General features: G+C 44.5%; 1 protein-coding gene across 1 annotated transcript in view; it reads right to left on the reverse strand.

The window, feature by feature from the left end:
* Positions 1-1,458: 1,458 nt before the first annotated feature.
* LOC311201743 (amine oxidase [flavin-containing] A-like) overlaps positions 1,459-20,717 on the reverse strand; it is a gene marked incomplete at its 3' end in the record, with an annotated part of 39,928 nt that continues 20,669 nt past the window's right edge. Inside the window, exons 4-15 of the mRNA XM_084276171.1 lie at positions 17,470-17,574; positions 16,137-16,228; positions 13,749-13,890; positions 11,760-11,909; positions 10,539-10,698; positions 8,892-8,988; positions 6,662-6,715; positions 5,671-5,728; positions 5,136-5,233; positions 3,636-3,747; positions 2,088-2,150; positions 1,459-1,614 (exon numbers count right to left, since the gene is read on the reverse strand). Of these exons, the coding sequence (XP_084132297.1) occupies positions 1,459-1,614; positions 2,088-2,150; positions 3,636-3,747; positions 5,136-5,233; positions 5,671-5,728; positions 6,662-6,715; positions 8,892-8,988; positions 10,539-10,698; positions 11,760-11,909; positions 13,749-13,890; positions 16,137-16,228; positions 17,470-17,574 (1,287 nt within the window). The remainder of the gene's footprint in view (positions 1,615-2,087; positions 2,151-3,635; positions 3,748-5,135; positions 5,234-5,670; positions 5,729-6,661; positions 6,716-8,891; positions 8,989-10,538; positions 10,699-11,759; positions 11,910-13,748; positions 13,891-16,136; positions 16,229-17,469; positions 17,575-20,717) is intronic.

Raw genomic sequence — 20,717 nt, forward strand, 5'->3', positions numbered from 1 at the left:
AGACTGGTCTGCACTTAACGGTGCCTGCAAGGCTTTTATACAAAAAAGTAAGAGGACACAGGTATGTGGCTGAAGCAGAGGCCAGGAGGGAAGTCACCTTGGGCAGGTAGGTACTTCTGTTGGTGCGTGCATACAGGTCCTAGTAAGCAGAGCAAGTGTTCGGTGGCTGCTGCACGGGATGTGCCCAGGGATTTAACAGGGGTGCAGAGAACTGACCGCTTTCCACAGACTCAGGAAAAATGACACGAGAAAGAATCTGAAGAAAAGTTTATAGAAGAGCTCCTCTTAGCAAGGTTTCAGGACTATTGAAAGGCACATTTCACCCATGTTGGATCACAGTTGAGTTCATGGACACATACAATGCTCACATTTCATGGCAAAAAGACCGCGTCATGATGGTACGTTGTGAAACATACATTCCAGACTTCAGTTAAACACTAAAGTGATTATTTTAAGTGTGTCATGTCCGTAATAAGATTGGAACAGGCAGATGCATCCAATTACTGTAATTTACAAGGCAGCAATTCAAGCCCCAAATACATTTCTCCTTATTGGAAGAAGGCGGTACAGATTACGAGCGAAACAAGGGGCAGCAAATTGACTGGGAGCCAGGAAGCCGCTGCCGCTGGGAAAGCATCAGCTAGCACCTGCTGCAAGTTGGAGGGGCTTTAACCTCACTAATTTGTTCCACTCCACTTCTACAGTGAATGGCCGGGCTGGATCAGATGCTCTTGGGCCAGGAGGCAGCCCAGAGCCAGGTCCTGGCTGTGCCACGCTGAGGCAGGCGCCCTGCAGAACAGGTAAGGGCAGATGTTTGCTCGGTAGCGGGCAGGATAAAGTCCACTCGCGCTTCCCCTCGCGCCGCTTAGCAAGCTGCTTCCTGCTAATTACCTCTTTCCAAGCAGCTCTCCGTTAAGTTTCGTGTTGTGATGATTAATCATTGATCAATCAAACGCGGCTGCAAATTAATTTGGTGATTCTATGTCTGATTGGCATGCTAATCTCTTCCGTTAGGGAAATACCCTCAGGTAGCCCGGGCTGCTGGGGGCGGTGAACACACGAGGGCAGCTGTGACCTCCTGTGGTAAATAATACAGCAGCGAGTGGGAACAAACGCACTCTCCAAGGCCTCTCTGCCTTTCAGGAAAGGTGTGCTCTGCATTTTATCTTCCCTGCGTTAGGAATAGACTATTGATATTGTCATGTCCAATCAAAGCCAGTGGACAGGGAAAAGGCAAATTTGAAATGCTCCCGCCCTCCCCAGGTGATTTGTTTCTGTTTTGCTGGCAGCAACTGCAGTAGATTTGATGCATTAATTACGGTACTGAAAAGAAAAATCACAAGGAGAACAACTTTTGCCCCTTCCAGCTGTCTGTGCCACTTCTCTCCAAAAATAACACTCATCTGGTACAAGGGAAGAAGAGGGAGCACGCAGCTTCCACCAGACGTGTGGTCCCCACTAGTTCCGAACAAGTAGTCCTTTTTTGTAGGCAAAGAGCCCCGCAGCAGCCACAGAGGTGAGACACATGGTAGAGCTGAGCAGGCACAGCAGTCCCGGCACGGACGGCAGGTTCCTCTCCCAGAAGCTGGTGGTGAATGGTCGGGCTGGGACATCCTGGGGGAGAAAGGAGACGGTATCACCAAAGGGTCTCCCTCCCCATGTGAGCAGGGAGATCATGGTTTTCCAGAGAACAGACCGGGGCAGGAAGGAGGGTCAGGGCTGTGGAACAGGTACATTCTGTTGCCCATGGGACAGTGAAGGTGGAGTTACTTGTGACTGGAGGGAGGTTATATTTGGCTTAAAGCCACAGCCTGGGACTGGGCAGAATTGGGGCGATTTCCTGTGTTTTCCAGTCCCCAGACTCTGAGATCCTCATCCCTGACCCTTGGCCATCCACACCTCAGACAGGAGTAACAATATTTCTTGGATAAATCAGTTTAAAATAAATAAATAATAATGATAATAATAATAATAATAAGTAATACAGTCATCATGTGGGGTAAGGAAAACCTTGGTGAAGTGGGACTGCAGCCTGACCGAGGAGTGTGTGCCTGACCGGGCAATAACAATGAGAAAGTCTGGCTTACCTTCGACTCTGGCTCTGGCATCCAAATCTCATTCTTTGAGATCCTCCCCATGCTGTGCAGTATCTGGAAGAAAGAAAAATGTTTGTCCCACGTGAGAGCAAGTGAAAACCCACGCTGCATTCAGCTCGGGAACACCAGAGCTTGTCAGGGCAAGGCGGCGCTGATGAAAGGCAGAACCACGACTGGCTGGAAGGGCTTTGAACCAGAAAATGTACAGTGATTCCTCTGGTTTCTATCAGCAAAGAGAGGAGGAGGAGGCGGCAGTTTTGGTAGTCTGTATAAATAAATACACGACAGCTGGTCATCAAACAGTTGTGTGCATGGTCAGTGCTTTAAGGATAAAAGGGCAGTTTCACAGAGTCATTTGTAAAAAGGAGGATTTCTCTCAGAAACCCACAGGGCCTACAGCTTCTCAGGATTTTGGTTTTTTCTGAGTACATGTAAAAAAATGCTTTTTCACTTGATAGTTTGAGAAACAGTGAGGTGAGGCTGTCACCACGCACTCAGGACTTGAAAAGCCTGTTAGGAGCAATGCAGCTTTTGGATCACAAACTAGAAAGAGGAGAGACACAACTCTGGGGCTTTCAGAGCATGCAGTTACAAAGCTGGCTCTTGGCTATTCGAGCATTACAAAGCTCATTGAGGACTTTTCTTGAGAACAAACTGATGGTAACAGCCCTGGAGTTTCAGAGGGGCAAACGAGTATCTCCAGCAGAGGCAGCCAACAGTCTTTGCAAACGCTGTTCACAGGCATGGAGAAAAGAGAAATTAGGCGACTTGAAACAGAACAAGTAATGAGGGTTATAGGGTGAAAATGATATTCTGTCAAACAGAAGGAAAGGGCTGATTTCCCCTTAAATCACAGCTCTGTGGCTCTGCCGTACAGCGGCTGGAACTGTAATGTACACCCTTTAATGGGGGTTTTTTCCCTCCCTCCGGACTATTGTAAAGGGATTTCACTGTGACTGGGAACCCAGCCCAATGCTGTCATTCCGAGGAGATTCAGACATTATCAGAGCTGCCCATTACAAATTCATAAAGCCAAGCAGCTCCCAGTCCTCTCTTGTAAAAAGGAGCAGCAGAAGGGATAGATCAAAAATGAGAACAATGCTCAGATTTCCAGATTGCTGCACAGGAAATAGCTGCGAGCATTTGTAATGAGTTAAATTACTTTTAAAACATACAGTGATTAATTTGCTAGAAACTGTGGTAGTATATCTAAGGGCAGCATCAGGTTGGAGGGTTTTTTTCTTCTAGACATGAGGTATATGGCACGAGCTTTTGTTTTAAGTCTCCGGTGCAGCAACAGACGGCATAATGTTCTGATTTGGATGAGATTTGTGGCTTCACTTTATTCAATAACAAAGTAAAGCTTGAAAAAAACAACCCAACCCACGACTTTGGTTCACATCCTTTTCTAGGATTCTTCCCCATGGATTCCAGGAGCATGATTACAGGGTGTGATGCACAAAATCAGCCCATCCAAGCTGTTCTTCATCTTGTTAAACCTTTTCACAGAGACATTGAAAGCAAACTGATGGTCTGTACCTCTCTGGCTGCTCTCTCTCCTGCCTGTACGGCCCCCTCCATGTACCCGCTCCACTGGGTGGCTGTCTCTGTGCCAGCAAAGTAGATCCTGTCAACTGGCTGCCGAATGATCCTTCAAAAGAAATGCAGAACGTCAGATGACAAGTGAGGATCCCTCTAAAAGCAATTTATGGGCTATGATGTACTCAACTTCAGCTCTCCAGAATTCCTGCAGACCTGGGCTGGGGATTGTGGCGCAGTAAGCTGTCCCCAGAGGACCACCCACTACACACTGTACTGGGTGCAGTTTTGGGCACCACAGTACAAGAAGGACACTAAAATACTAGAGTGTCCAGAGGAGGGCAACGAGGGTGGTGAAGGGTCTGGAGGGGAAGTCTTATGAGGAGAGGCTGAAGTCCCTTGGTTTGTTCAGCCTGGAGAAAAGGAGACTGAGAGGAGACCTCATCTATGGCTTCCTGATGAGGAGGAGTGACAGGGCAGGCGCTGATCTCCTCCTTTGGTAACCAGTGATAGAACCCAAGGGAACAGTGTGAAGCTGTGACAGGGGAGGTTTAGGGTGGATGTTAGGAAGAGATTCTTTACTGAGAAGATGGTTGGGCACTAGAACAGGCTCCCCAGGCAAGCAGTCACAGCACTGAGCTTGGCTGAGCTCATGAACTGTCTGGATGATGTCCTCAGTCCCATGCTCTAACTTGGCTGGCCCTTTTTGGAGCCAGGAGTTGGGCTCGATGACCCTTATGGGTCCCCTCCAACTCAGGAGATTCTATGGTTCTATGATTCCACTTGCTTCTGTAAACAAAACTCAAGATACAGGAGAGATAAAATCTAAGGTATAAATCAGTGTGCCCAGTTTGTGTGCAAAGTACTATGAGCCTTATTTTAGCACTGGGATACTCTCTAGAAATGCAATGCAGCTGATGGATTGATGTCTTCTGCACGGCCGCTTTGCTGTTATCCTGCCATTACAGTGGGATGTGAGTGATGTTTTTGCAGTGATGGGTCACTAATACCAGCTTCTCTTTGTAGGCTGGACTTGCCTGGACACAATTCCTACCAAAAGGGGACAACAGCCGAAGGCCTCAGCACTCAGGGAATCGCATTCACCCCCTAGGGTAATCCTGCGCTTGAGCCACACAGATCTGCACAAACTTCCCAGTCAACCCAGCCACGGGTAAGAAGCTCCCTTTTCCACTGAGAGATGTGCTTGCTCTGAGGGCAAGCCCTGACCAGGTTTTTCCCTGTCTGTAAGTAACACAGAGGGGAAAGGTTTCCTGGCTCTATCAGGTCCCTTTGGGTTTTATTTTCCTTGAAAGTCGCAAGAGTAACTCTGCTCTTAGGAAAGACAGCAGCAAGGTCCTTTTTAGCTGGGGAGCAGGGGAGTGGAAAGAGGGTCAGAGTTGCCCCAGTTTGCTACATAAGCCATATGCTTGTTGCATAAAGCATATCATTGTGCACGAGCTAGGAAATGTAAATTAGAAAGCAAAGCATTCTCTGGTTTACCTTCCGTATGAATACATTATGCCTGGTGGGAAGTAGGCTGTGTAACAACCCCCTGAATACTGCTCCATGCTCCAGTTCTTTTCTTCATAATGCACAGGCTGCAAGTATCAGCAAACATTAGAGAGTAAAACAGTGGAAGAGAAATTGGAAATAAAAAGCAAACTTCTTTAGAAGATGGGGGGAAAAAAAGCAGGCTAAGGATACCTGTCAGAGGAGTGCTGTGTCAGCTGGCTAACGCTACCCAGCCACACCAAACACATCTCTGCGCTAGTGCAGACGCACTGGCCTCCCATGGGGAAATGACAGGACAAATTAAACCATGCACTGCCTTCTCTCTTCTTGTAAAGAGTGAGACTGGCAGCTCTTTTCTTTCTGTACTAGATGCTGCTGCCCTCCCCTCGGGAGTACAGATTGAATGGCACAACATGCAATTTTAGGTACACGTTTTAGGCATCAGGAATTTTGGCTTCATCCTCCAGAGCAAAGGAGCAACATTACTGTACAAGAGAGGTGAAAACAGGCATTCATTTCTTACATGTAAAGCCTCTTCCATCCCCATTGCCTTGGCGTATGATTCACAGATCTTCTTCTTCCTATATGAAAAGAAAATCAGAGTCAGAAATAAACCCCACAAACCAAAACAAGCAAACAAAAAAAGCTGAACCTCTCAGCTATCACTCTTATAAAAACCCCTCATATACATTGGCAAGAAAGTTGTGTTTGGCTTTGTTTTTTAGTCTGATTTCAAGTTCTCATCTCAATATATATATTTCAAATGCTGATGCCTTGAAGTGACATCCAAAATGGACACAGGGAATGGGAAATGAAGGCTGATTCTGGCAACGAACTCTAAAACTTAATAAATCTTTGTAGTTATTTTAGGATGCAGAGCCAATTCATTCTCATGTTCACCGGTGTAAGACCAGAAGAGAAGAAGAATTATAAATCAATGAAATCCCTACAGATTTACTATAGCTGAGAATAAAGTATGAGCTGGAGAATACTACTCACATTCCTAGGAAGAACTCATCTTTCACTTGCATGTCTACCAAAAATCATTTAGAAAGTACTGTTTGCTCATTTCACAGACTAATGGAGGTGTTAAAACCTCCTGTTGTAAACACAGAGTTTTAAAAATTTAATCTCCCAGTCTGTGAAAGATACTCAAAACTACTCATCAGCACTCCCTATATCCCTGGGGCGAAAGCATCATCCAGCGGGGGCAGGGTCTGGGGGAGTCTTTGGAAAAATCTTCAGGGCTCCTCTAGAGACACAGAGCTGTAAGTCGTAATGTGGAAGAGAGAGCAGGACTTGGGAACTCAGAAATATCTATAACTGGATGGATATGAGCATTAGTGTCTTGGTCTGTTTATGCTAAAAAGCTCAGGTTTTGCCCCCATTTCCAGCACTGGTAGCTGCACTGGACACGTGCATATGGATGCACCTATCCACACACGTATTCCTGTGGGGAAGCATCCCAGAGAACTGACTTATTTCTGAAACATTTACAGTTTCCAAACTCTTACCTTTCTTCCTTACTGAGGTGGGCCAGTTTAACAGCCTTTCTGGTAAGGATGAAACTGAAAAGAAAAACAAGGCGTATAAACACCGCACGGTCTCAGCGTGCCAGCTGATTCACAAGTTTTCTAAGAAAAAAAAAAAACACAGGCATAGCACTGCACTGGTATGTCATGGGATTGACATTTTTTCATCAAGCCTCATCACAGTAATTACAGGTCACACAGGTGAAAAGGCCTGTGTCGGGTACCCTGGGGAGTTAGCTGTAAGGAAGAGCTGGCATTCCCAGGGGGCAGGAGCAGAAGGCTGCCCGGCAGCTGCCAGGTAAGGAAGCTGTGGATTGCAAGTCTGTTTTCAAATCTGCCACCACTGGCCTCATTTTGCTCTGTGGGAAGGAGTTCTCCAACCCCACTGACTCAGGAGACCAAAGTTATACCCAAAGTGAGCAGAGACATGACAGTGTCCAGCAAACTAGCTTGTACTGCCTACCCTCTTCTACCTAGGTCTTTCTTATCCAGAAGGACTCAGACCCCGAGTTTCCTTGAGCTTCTGGAGATTTGCAGGCAGCTAGCTGTACCCGTGTCGTCTGGAGCGAGTGGGAGCCTGCTGCTCCCACAGGCGCTGCGCTGAGTCATGGACCAGTCCTCTAGGAGCTGGGATTAGCACTTACTCAGCTCGAAGGAAAGAGATTTGGTGATCATTTCATCTGACCTTAGTGGAGATATCTGGGGAGGGAAGTACACTCCTGCCCTCCTTCAGAAAGCTGCATAAATCCACAAGGAGAAAGCAGGAATCTGCAGTATGGGGTTTGGAGGAGGCTGATTGCCTCGGGTCATGGACGCTTTTAAGCCTTGAACATGCCCATAAACATTTACAGTTCAGGAGGAGTGGCAAGCTTTCCCTGCCAGGTATTTAAGGACCAGTTGCCTGCTGTTTATAATGGCCTCTTTTTTGGCAGTCTCACCTCGGATTACAGTGGAAACATTTGTAAAGATTGTTTGTTGATGCTGGCTTAACCCAATTTAAAAGCCAGCCAGTGCTTTTACGTATTTCCTATCTGTTTGTCCGAATTACAACTTTTTTTATCAGCAGTTTCTTCAGAATGCTGATTCCTTCTCTGCACAGCTGCTGCCCTGCTCAACCACTAGCTGATGTTTGCTCTCCTGCCTCAGCTCAATCGGTTGAGGAGGCAAATAATCAATCAGAAGAGGGGTGGCCAGCAGGGACAGGGAGGTGACTGTCCCTCTCTACTCTGCCCTCATGAGGCCCCATTTGGAGTACTGTGCCCAGATCTGGGGCCCACAATACAAGAAGGATGTGGAACTGTTGGAGAGGGCTCAGAGGAGGGCCACGAAGATGATTAGAGGGCTGGAGCACCTCCCCTATGAGGAGAGGCTGAGGGAACTGGGCTTGTTCAGCCTAGAGAAGAGAAGGCTGCAGGGGGACCTCACTGCAGCCTTCCAGTACCTGAAGGGAGCTTACAAACAGGAGGGAAATCAACTTTTTAAAAGGACAGACAATGGCAGAACAAGGGGGAATGGATTAAAGCTAAAGGAGGGAAGGTTTAAATTAGATATTAGGGGGAAATTTTTTACAGAGAGAGTGGTGAGGTGCTGGAACAGGCTGTCCAGAGAGGTGGTGGATGCCCCATCCCTGGAGGTGTTCAAGGCCAGGTTGGATGGGGCCCTGGGCAACCTTGTGTAGATCCAGGCCTGGAGGTTGGTGGCCCTGCCTGTGGCAGGGGGGTTGGAACTCTATGATCCTTGGGGTCCCTTCCAACCCATGCCATTCTATGATTCTATGATTTCTTGGACAACTGCATTTTCATTTCAGCCCAGGCACTAAATAAAAGGCCCAACATAAGCTTAATACAGACTCACTAAGCTAGGTAAGAAAGGGATTTATTTCTAAATCTACTACACAGAGGAAAAAAAAACAACCAAAAATCCTACCCACCACACATACTAACTCAACGCTTAAAATTAACTAAAGCTGAATTCATCAAGTCCTTCCCAACCATCTCCTTTGTATTAGGCTATTTGTAGCAGAAGCTTCACCTAAAAGCTTATACAGCCTAGAGAGGCACAAGAGGCTTGTCAGCAGTGCTCTCCTCCACCTGTGAACACCATGGGAGCAGGCACCACTGAAGTAACCTGGCCATTTCCCTCTTCCTCCTCCTCCCATTCCTTCATACAAAAAGAAATACACATCTGTAAGTATGGGCTAGAAGCTCCTAACCCCATAATTGCAGGGAAAGATCCATCAGGTTTTGTGTCATCTATGGTTATTCCAATGGGACACTCTTCATCCTCAATGACGAAGGAACCACAATAACCTAAGTGGGGGGAAGAGAAAACAAAATGATTGTCTGCAGAACTTGTTGAAGATCACTGTTTCAGATACCAATGAGCGAGGAAAATTATCCATAAAATGAACCATACAGTAATTTCTTCGTCACTAATAATGCCTACACGTCTGAAGTGGTTTTTTAACAGTCTCTCTCGTCTCTTCCCTCCGACTCTGGGAAAATTTGTGCACAGACTTATAAAAGTCATAGTTAAATTCCATTATTACTTAGCAAGGAATTTCTATGGACTGATGCAAGTCTCTTTGGCTTTCTTTACTGGGTGCAATAAACATTAAAAATAAACAATTAGAAATAAAGTTGGCGTTGGATGAGATGACCTTTAAAATCCCTTACAACCCAACACATTCCATGATTCTATGAGCAACTTTGGCCAAAACAGCAACAGCAGAAAAAAAACCCCAGTGACCCTTCTGGTCACTGCAGGCTCAAATGTACACCTTGTGTTGATTTTGCAGATAAGACTGTCAGGAATGGTGTTCCCTAGCAGTAATGCAGCAGAAACACAGGTTGGCTAACCCAGCATCATGTCAGTATGTGTTTCAGAACATGAACGTGCAAGAAATCCCATACAGATAAGAACATATAAACCTGCTGACATTTCTTTCCAATCCAAACGGCCAGTTTATGCCCTGAAACATGCAAATTGTATGCTTTTGCTTAAAAACGTATTCTCACCCAGTGCAACTCTCAGTATCATTACACAGGAAGTGTAAAACTAATCTGTCCCTACAAATAGTTCCGGAAATGGTATCAGTGAAAGCTGAGAAACACATGATGTTGCAGCACATGGAAAAAATATCTTAGGCTTAAACAAAAAGCTAACCTACTTTTTCCAGTCCTCTGAGAAATCAAGTCTGTAGAACAGAGGATTAAAACCAGAGAAAGGTCTTGCTTCCACCTCAAGCTTTTCTTGTCATCTGCTGCAAATTCTCTTTGGCTGCCCTAACTCTGTCCCTGGCAGAGAAAAGCAGGTGAGTGCTGCTGCAAGGTCACTGCTTCTGTGCATTGCAGGTTCCAGCAATGCTTCCCAAGGAAACCTGACTCATTCTCTCAGTTGTCTCTTCTCAGCTAGCAACAAGATTTGGGATCCTATTTGGGTCTGGACTCATCTTCGGGACAAGGCATGCACTCAAGCTTGGAGGAAGAGCTCTCCTTCCTAAGGTGCTTTACCTTTCACTTTTCAGTGTGTTTGGTTTTGCACATTTAACATCCCCTTGGATTTATTCCCTGATAGGCAGCAGAGCTTGAAGAATGACGTATCATGGAGGGAAAGTTTAGACTAGATATTAGGGGGAAGTTTTTTACAGAGAGAGTGGTGAGGTGCTGGAACAGGCTGCCCAGAGAGGTGGTGGATGCCCCATCCCTGGAGGTGTTCAAGGCCAGGTGTTCAAGGCCTGGAGGTTGGTGGCCCTGCCTGTGGCAAGGGGGTTAGAACTCTATGATCCTTGGGGTCCCTTCCAACCCAGACCATTCTATGATTCTACAGGGCTCCTGAGTCCTCTGCTTCCCCCACATACCTTTCTTCGTCCAGAAGGCTTCCTTGTAGTACACCATGCACTTTATGACACAGCCCATAGGCAAACGCTGAATTAACTGGTTTCTCTTTGAAGGCAGTTCAGGTACGTAATTAATCTTGGTTGTCAGGATTGGAGGGATAGCACTGATCACATACTTGCCCTGAAATGTAAAACAGAGTCAGTACAGACAAGGTGCTGTCTCTCACGGAGTTGACCCCACAGGATATGTTTGAAAGACACACTTACTACCTGTTAAGAAGCTTTCCCAGACCTGACTTTGCTACTTTGCTTTCCCACACAACTACTTCCAGGTGACCAAAATAATCCTGCCACTTCAAAAAAGTAGCTGGGGAAGAATGTGGTGGTTAGATGATTCTCGACAGCCTTCTGGACACTACAGGACAGAGTTGAAACTTGGCTGGAGACAGGTGGGCAAATAGAACAAGACAGATCTTAGAGCATTAAGGAAAACTGCCTTTTAACATCCCCAGGAAAATATGACCCACATTTGTCCAAATTGCAATCAGCTTTTTTTTTAAAAAAAAGCCAAACATTTTTGTGCATGCTACTACTTCAGGACAAGCAACACTGATGGTGATTTCAGCTTTCCTAAACAAGCTCCATCACTCTCACAGGTCCTGTGCCTGACTGGAGCGATGAAGGACACTCTGCTTTGGAGCTCCTGGTGACACTGTATCACAACAGGCACAAACCCCTGCGGCAGGCTGGGATCTGCATGCAGAAGAGAGCTGCTGCCCCATGGGTGCCACTATGAGTAATCATGTACTGATGGAGCATTTCACAGCACCACTGTGCAGAGGCAAAATCTCAAAATCTTACTGAAGACATTTGAAATGTGGTGGGGTTTTGTTGTTTTGTTTTTTTTTTTATCTGCAAACCACAAACTTCAATACGAACAGGAACATTGTTTTTCCTTTCCTTGAAATGGACTCACAATGCAGAACTAAAATGTAAAAAAATACATATAATCACAGAAAAAGTTAAGGCAGAAAAGGCAGAGTCACGACAGAAACTAACTAGCAGAACACCAAGAAGAGACCCAGTCGTAAATAAAGTGTAAAGCAGGTTTCACAGAGTGTCAGCATAGTCCGAGAAATAGACACACACAAATGGATACTTTCTGATTACATCTGGCTAAGAGCTACAGCAGATGTATCCCCCCACTAAATGCATACACTACTTTTATTCTGATCCAATTACCTCATATATCTCATGGTTTAGAGTCTCCACAATGACATTATCACCTGTCTGATCGATACGGACCACAGGTCTCTCCAGTTTAACTTTGCCTTTGAGGCGTTCCATTATTTTCTCTGATATCTGACCAGAACCCCCTTTAAACTTCCTCTCCTAAAAAACAAACAGAAAAGGAGCACAAACAAAAAATCATAGGCATTAATCACATTGACATTGACTATGACTTTTGCTCATATTCAAGCAACTCCAGGCTAAATCTGCAAGTCTTAAGGGCACGTAGTCTCAGACATTCAGAAGAGCCAAGGCGCAAACCGGAGCCTCACTGGGGATTGCTGCCTACAACACTTTAGCAATGGCTTCCTCAATTAACTAGCTTAAAGACTCCTGAAGCCTAAACAACAAACACATATAATGCAGGTATTCCAGCCAGTATAACAATATCACTTCATTAAAAAAGAGGGTTTGAGTATTTTGCCTGTCACGGTGCTACCAGAACCCTTCTGTGTGACAAGGACACCGACCTGCATCTGTACAGCAAAAGCCTGCACCAGCCCAGAAGCAAGACAGACCTTTAACTGGGTCTGGCCTCGAGTGTGGCAGGCAGAGGGCTTAATCTCTCCCTGGGAAGGCACAAAGACATTGTTGTCTGGAAAAAGCACAATCTGGGACACGTATTTCCATGCGATGTCTGTGCAGAGGCCCAGGGGAAGCACTAACCCTCTTTTATCTACCGGCCACCAGCGTTACATCAAAGCAGCTCACTTTTACATATAAGAAGCTGGTACTGGCAGGGAGGAAAGAATCTACCAGGTCTTGTGTTGAAAGGCTGAAATGGCTTCCTGAAGAAGTTTTAAACGACTCATCATAGATGCTAACCTTAAGTGGTTTTGCTCAACTGATTTCTGTTGAGGTGAGGGAGGAGGGGAAAGTGGTAGAAAGCAAGAGAGCTTGTCCCATCCAGGCACAAAAGAAAGGAAAAGCTCTTCCCAGGCTAGCCTTCCCCTCTCCACATGTCCTGCTTAGCTATGAGTATCTTGGGATTAATTTTATTTTGAATTCTTGCAGCTGCTGATGTGAGACAACAGATGTAACAGAGGCACCCCTGAGGAGGAAGGCTCTTGGGTCTTGCTCCTACCTCAGGGCAGCATTAGCTTGACCTACATCCTTCCTCACACATGATTATCTATTCCTACCCAACAGACAGATGTTGGTGGAGACTTTGCATCCCTCCAGACAGCTTCTCTTAATGTCTCCCTCTCCTGGTGCACTTGAAGGGTGTGGTATCTGTCTCCATTTTTTGCCGTTGGCAGCCTAAAGTCTGAAATGTGCTTTCTGAGGATGCGTTCTCTATCTTGAGGTAGGAGGCTAGGAAAGGGTGCCAACGTACCAGACACAGACTACTTTGACAGCTCCCTCTCCCCTTTTTTGAAATTTCATCCAGAACAATCATGTGAAAATTGCTATGTTCTGCAGGCAGCCAGGCACCTGCTATGACCAAGGCAAGAAACAGTCTGAAGTAGGTCACAGAGCAAACTGCCATGTGAGCTCTCCCAAGAACCAAGGGCCTTTTGCTATCTACTTCCCACTCTTGTCATTAGAGGCTTCAATGCCAAGAAAGCTTATTTCACTCTGAGGTACATTTGCTTTGAACTGTTGAAAATACTCAAATGTGCTAAGTAACCCAAAGGAAACAAATTGGCAAAAAAAAAAAAAGCAACAAAACAGCCACAAAAGGACTGTGTTAAAATGAATGCAGGAAAAAAAACAGATTGATTAAATTGTCCCAATTTATCCCAAAGCCTAACTAATCAAATTTGTCATTGCACAGAGTTAGTCGAGAGGCCTGTTCCACCCTGAGAGTATAACTGTCTGTGGTGCTACATGAACTTGGTGTTTCATTCTCTTTTCATTAATTGCAAGGCTTTGATGTGTACACCACTATTTGTTCCTTATGGTTTCAAGAGACGAGGAAGAGTATGAGACATTTTGTACCTGGCCCCCATTGGTGATAGAGAAAATCCTGGCTGTGCCCCCACACTGCCTCACATACCACAGGAACCAGAGAGCAGAGACTTCATGAGGCTCAGACGTGACGTTGACATTCACAAAGAAGGTGGCAAATTCTTTCACAGCTCTGCGTAAGACAGGGGAGCAGAAACCAGCAGTGAGCACATGTGACTTCCTGACTGCTTTCAGGGTTTTCCTATTCTCTGTAAGGGCTGATTTCCCAAAGTCAGAAAACCCAGGGTTATTTGTATCTATCCCATTTTTTGTTTCAATAGGTTTATATCAGCAAGCCCCCCAAAGTCTTTACCCATTCAGTCTGAAATCCCACTGATTTCACCTTAGTTACTCCTTTAAATAATCTCCCAGCTGCTATTGCTTTGATGAGAACAAATATTTTTCTCCACAGAAAATGCATTTAGCAACCAGTCAGTGAAACTCTTCTGCATTTACCCTCCATGGGGAGCTCATCAGGCACATCATTCACAAAGTCTGACGGGTCCCGAGGGACTCAACCAGCCACAGAGCCAAGACATTCCTGTGTGACACAGGTCTTTGGTGAAACTAAGAATCAGACACAGTAAAATAGCCCAGAGAAACCAAATTGGCAATCACAGCTATACAGACAGGGTCAGCTGTCTGCCACAGTAAGTCCTCTGAACACCAGCAGGAAAGGAGGACCTGACTATTCACATTTCTTCCCACTTGTGGCAGTAGATTGCCAAGAGAATTGAGATCATTGTGCAAAGAAGGTGAAAGGTCTTTGACTTGGATGAAGTTTTGTAAACCTACATGGGTTTATAATCATCTGCTAAAGGAAGGAACTTTGCAAGATATCTGGGCTAAAATACCTAACTTATAAACTTTTATAACCTCATTTCCCTGGGTATGAAATCCAGTCATCTCTCTTTTATCAGCCAGGATATGAAGACATCCTGCATGCAGGATGTCACAATCCTGAAAGCACCAAGACACTAAACAGTTGTAGCAGGTTCAGGCCAGAGAAATGTGAAGAGAGTCCAGGATCAGTAGATCTCCAGGATCAGAGGATGTTGATCTGTGACACATGGCAATCAAATCTTCTTTTATAATCTTGACCCAAGCCATATAGAAAATGCCGCAGAAGAGTTTTTCTGTTTAGGGCACTATGTGTTTTAACTGTGTGTAGAAAAACCTGGCTTGGCTTGAAGATCTAACATGGCTTTTTATTGAGTTTTTGAATGTGTTTCAGCTGAGCACATCTATTAAAACTGGAATGCCACAAAACCACTGGCAGTGGAAGCAGTCTTGCAGAGAAGCGTGTTACAGGAGGGATGACTATAAAGCCAGCTCTGCTTACGCTCCATGGGTTCTTTGACTGAGAGGTACAGTAAAAACGAGAAGAGCCAGTACACTTGCAACAGAAAGGGTAGTTCAAAGTGACTGAATTTGCAGGCAAATGGCTCATAAAACTAACTGGAAAGAAAACTACAATGCCACATAGAGCAAGAGAAAGTCCAAGGAGCTGCACCTTGTATCACATGGAGCTGCAGCAAGATTTAAGCCAGTCAAATAACTTCAAAAGGTAAGTTTTGGTCAGGAAGCTGCAGGCACAGTGTTAAACCATAGTTACAGTGAAAGGGCAAACAGAGCACAACTGCAGAAATAAAAGACACTGAATGCAAGGGAGGAGAGTGTCACAGAATAGCACAGGGGCTGGCACAGCAAGCAGGGGTACAAGCGCTCATATGAGCACAATTCTCTTGGCCTTGCAAAGAGAACCAATTGAAAAAGGAATGGAAGAAAAGAGTATTTCCAGGTTTTGTCACCTGTATTGAACATTGTGCCTTTTTTACTCATACAGTGTGGTCCTTCATGGACATATAAAACAAATCTGCTATTTCCTAGGCAATGTATCACCTTGGATCCTCTTCCTACCAACTAGGGTTGACGCCCTGTTGGACCTGCTACTCACAGACAAGGAAGCCCCATTTTTGCACCCGTGAGTGACCTTTATTCAGGTCTAGAGCAGAGTTTTATTTACATGTTGCTTTTTCTAATGACCAAGGCAGATGCTCTCCAACTGAGTCAAGTGAAAGCATGGTGGGAAGAGCCCACGCTGTCACTCCTGTGTGCACGGGCCTGCTGAGGCAAACCCCGGGTTTCTCCAGCACCTTTATTCACACCTGTCAGCCAGCCCAAGCTCTGACTAACACCTTATCACCCACAGGCCCCCAGCCACCTCCTGACAACAGCCCATCCTAAATTCCATCCTCATCTCAAACACCTCCTGCTCTCTCACCACCTGTACCCCCAACCGTATTGAACTGTATCTCAGAATTTTCCAGGGAGGCACTATCATCCTGCAGCTGGATTTCAAACTGAATAGTTACATACTTTGTCCAGCAAATCTTATTTATCAGCTCTTTCATGGTCATTTTGTCCCATTCTTCAGCATGTGGAGCGTCCCACGGCGCTTCAGGAGGAATCTGGAGAGGCAAAATATTCAATAAATTACCCAGTTCTATACCATTTCCTGGTCACAGCTAGTAAGCAGCACATTGTTGACAGATATGTTGGCCAGGAGTGACTTTTGTTCCATGCACTTGGCTGCAAATTTGTGATAAATTCACTAAATAGAATAGTTTCTGTTAACACCCTTGGGCATGGATTGTACCACGACCACCAGACACAGCATTTTCTGACCAATGAACTATACCCATACACTGGGACTCATATGGCCTTTAGTCATCCTGAAGTGAGGTGTCTTTTCTAACTTAGTTGTCTTGGGGACAATTCTTTCTCCAGTCAGAGATTCAGTAAGCTACATGATGTGCATCTGAAGAACTCTACGCCTCCCTGTTAAATACAGGAGTAAGAATGTCAAGATAATATTATTTTTAGACAGTTAAATCCTCTACAATTATCTGCTGCATGTATTACTGTGAAATGTGAGGACACTATCATATATTTGAATCTTTAGATAATATGCATTATTTGACAAAAACAGTAGCATCATGCATTAATTTTGATTCTGCAAAACCACGTAAACTTGATGAACTTCACAGGAATACAGTTAGTTGTGCTTGAAGGTTACTGTAAGGCAGGGCTCTTGGTTTGTAGTCAGATGATAAGGCAACTGATGAAAATTTGAAGGACAGCATGATGCTCCAGAGACTACTTTTTGCACACAGAAAGATCTGCAGTTATACTGCTCATATTTTGAAAGCAGTTACTGTTTAGCAATTTCAGAAATAAAATTTTAGAAATAAAATTACTATGATGCCAAACTGGAGCCCAGCTTGGGCAGCTACAAAAAGGATCATCCTTACTCTGTCAAAGACTGTCACAGGGGGAGGGGAAAACCCCTCTCTCATCTCCCAGTTTGTGGAATGGTTTTCTCTGGCATGAGGAAGTACATACACTGAGGTTCAACTTAATTTTTTTCAGGTGTCTCAGTCACCTCCAGATCTTTTTGTATCCTCTCATAGAATCATAGAATGGTTTGGGTTGGAAGGGACCTTTAAAGGTCATCTAGCCCAACCTCCTCTCAGTGAGAAGGCCCTGTAATTCCTGATAGTGCCTGGGAAACACAGATCTCTTTCCTGAGGGATTTTTTTCTTAAATATTAAAAAAGCAAGAAAAAAAGCCTGCCAGAAACAAACCAAAACCAGATTTACTCACTGTGACACAAGCATTTTAGGAAACAGATGCATTTTACACAACCTACCTCTTTTCCCATCTTGTCCATGGTCCTCCAGAAGTTATTGTAATCCAGATAAACTAAAGGATTCCACGTTGAAGGGGAAATACCTGTGAGATGGCGTAACTTTCCCTAAAACAAACATAAGAATATAAACAACTGAAACATGACAGAAAATATTTTCATTAGCAAGAACACAAAATTCTCAGTTATCATATGGTTGACTTTTTGCCCCCAAAGACCTATTATTTTTCTTTTTTTTTTTCTTTTTTTTTCTCTCCTGCATATGAATGTAAGCAGTGGAATGCAAGATGCTAAGTACCATGAGAAAAAGAGTTGGACTGACATTAAAAAGGACAGTAATACTTTATTTTTTATTATTTTGAGTGGAAAGGGAAGGGTATATTTGTTCTAAGAAAGGTGTCATATTCAGGGTTAAGGAGACTTAAGCAATGGCCAAGGAGACTCCTTGTTCCTAAGCATTCTTCATTATTACATATGAATGAATCCAATGTTTGCCTACCCACTGAAATGTGCATCCTGAAATTTGCAGAGGTCTAAAACTGCACACATTTTAAAATTTTAAACTAAGCACCTTTATTGTACACTTCACCTATAAAAAGCAAATGCACCTCTTTGTTATGACAAGTACTTGGGAGAAATCTGACCTAAAAAAAAATACAAAATGATTGCCAGAAAGACAGTTTTTGGCTGTAGAAATAAAAATTCCCTACACTTGAAAAATTGGTATGACTGCTTTACAATGTGCATGACATACAGTTGCAACAGGACTAAGGACTGTTTCAGATTATCCTGTGATATAATGATAAATGAAACAATCTAGCAGCAGCTGGTTCTTTGTGATAACTTTAATCTGAAAGAGGCCCGGATGAGCAGGCAACATTTTATCTCATTACATTGCTTTCAACCTGCCCCCACCTAAGTCAACAACAAATCTCTCATCAGGCCTCTTAAATGTTTGCTTGCCCAGATGTGTCCAAAGCTCACATGAGGACACACTGGGAGGATGCAGAGAACACACCAGACTATGACAGGTATGAGTTGCCATGGCAAACCGTGTTCAGTGCAACGTACACCATGTCAGCCCACTGCCCCTGGCAGGTGGGAGTCCCAGCCTCAGCAAGAGGGTACAGTGCTGTAGATGCATGAGATGGTGACCCCAGGATGGAGGACACAAAGCAGGAGCCAGATGCTCCTTCCCCACACTCTGCATAAGAGAATTTACTGGTCTTCCCCACTGATAACTTTGTGTGTGTGTGTAGATACATACAGATTTCTGATATTCCTCAGGACATTCTTCTCTGAAGACCATAATGAAAATAAAGGTATGAGATGAAGCTCAGAGATCATAGTGACTTGGAAAAAGAGGTAAAAAACCCCAACACCCACATTTTGGTCCACTTTTGTCATCCCCAGGGCAGGTACAACAGAGGAGTGGAGTACACAGGTAGGAAACAGAAGCCTTGCTATGACCAGCACTGCTCGGTCCCTCTCTCCCCAGAGAATGGCTCCAGTGGTGCCCCAGCTCTGGCAGCTGTGTGGGATGGCAGCCCACTGTGGGCTTACCTCCTTCCCAATGTCAGTGAGGGCAACACCAAAAACACTCTCCTGCTTAGTCTAGACAAACTAATCTTTGCTCTGGGCCAAGCAAAGAACAAAGTTGTGCTCTCAGCACTTGGGTCATCTTTAGATCCAAATGTGGGTTTTGTTTTGTTGTTTTTTTTTTAATTTCCAATAAATCTTGAGTTTTCTTTTCAAGTCATCAGGATGACTCTGGAGGTGGTTGGTTACCTCTGAATTTCTGGGTATGTAATCCTAATCTTGTGTACCACATTCTTTTTTTTCCCTCCTTTACCCCCATTTCATTCTGTTTTAGAGAGTCACGTTGGAGGAAGGTGAGTGGGGGATGATGCTCTAGCTGGTTGGACATGTGTGTGCACAACATGCTTCTGCCACAGCAAGGGCAAAGAAAATGCTCCTACAAACTGCCAGTGAAGGAATCCTCTGCATGACACTTCTCTTCCTTCCCCTTGAGCATGATTTCTCACTGACAGTTTGGGGCACTGTGTGTTCAGACACAGAATAGAGGAACAAATATCACATGCCAAATGACACACTGCATGTCACAGCTTTTACTGTCATAGGACAACGCTGTATCAAACAAGGAAATCCTGATACAAAGCAGTAATAAATTATTAATTTTTTTGGTTATTGTGCAATATTTTGTTTTTCAAGAAGATCATCAAATACTGCTCCTTTAAAGTTCATTTATTGCTAGACTTTTTATTCTGATCAGGGATGCAGGTGCCATCAAACGTGTCTCCCTTAACATGCTTCAACACCAATAATCCTGCCCTTAAGCCAAGACAAGGTGTGATGCTGTCAGGCCACCCACCAACAGGTGAAGATAAGTTATTACTGAAGCTCTGTCATGCCAATATTGCAAAGGGACGAAGGGAAAAGATAAGACTGCCATTCAGGAGCAGCAGGGAAGACTCCCCAAAGTTTTCCACTGTTCAGTAACACAGTTTTCTGATCAGTGACTGTGCTTGTACTGAGTGGTGCAGCTTGCAAATACCTATTCTTGGCTTATTTAGCTCAGAAAAGAACCTTCCAAAACCAACCAACCAAAAAACACCCAAAAAAGTACTTATTTAAAAAGTAAGTCAATCTACTTCTGTGGCTCCCCTCCTCTTGTTTTCAGCCAAACCTATTCCTTATATTGCTGAAAACAACAGCCCAAGAAAGTCTCTCTCTGTAACTCTATGCTGAGGTTTGCACCAAAACAGCTCTACCATGTTCAAGAGCCACAGGTTTAGAAGCTCCCAAGTTATCCTGTCTGCTGCAGATGGGCCAGTTGGTGACAGGTACCCACTGCCAGGCTACCTAACATCTTCCTCCAAATTTTCCACCATGACCACCAAATGCTGCAGGAAAACTTACCACCTCAGCCACATTATGACACATACCACAATAGTATTCATTTATCTGCTATTTGGAAAAATAACTATCCTTTCATTACTGATCTGAAAATACCATTAACCCCACACCTTTTGTCAATGGCATAGCCCAGGAAGATCAATGGGAAAACGCTTTTTATCCCCTGAAATCTATGAAATGCCAGCTGATAATTAACAGTCCAAAGTTGTATTGCTTGTTACTCTTTGCTGCATGCAAAAAAACCCCCATAATTTCAGTAAGACTGGGGATGATGGCAGGAAAAGCTGGAAAAACACAACAGTCCTAACAGACCT

Source organism: Gallinula chloropus, assembly GCF_964237585.1.
Source record: "Gallinula chloropus genome assembly, chromosome: 1".
Classification (NCBI taxonomy): domain Eukaryota; kingdom Metazoa; phylum Chordata; class Aves; order Gruiformes; family Rallidae; genus Gallinula; species Gallinula chloropus.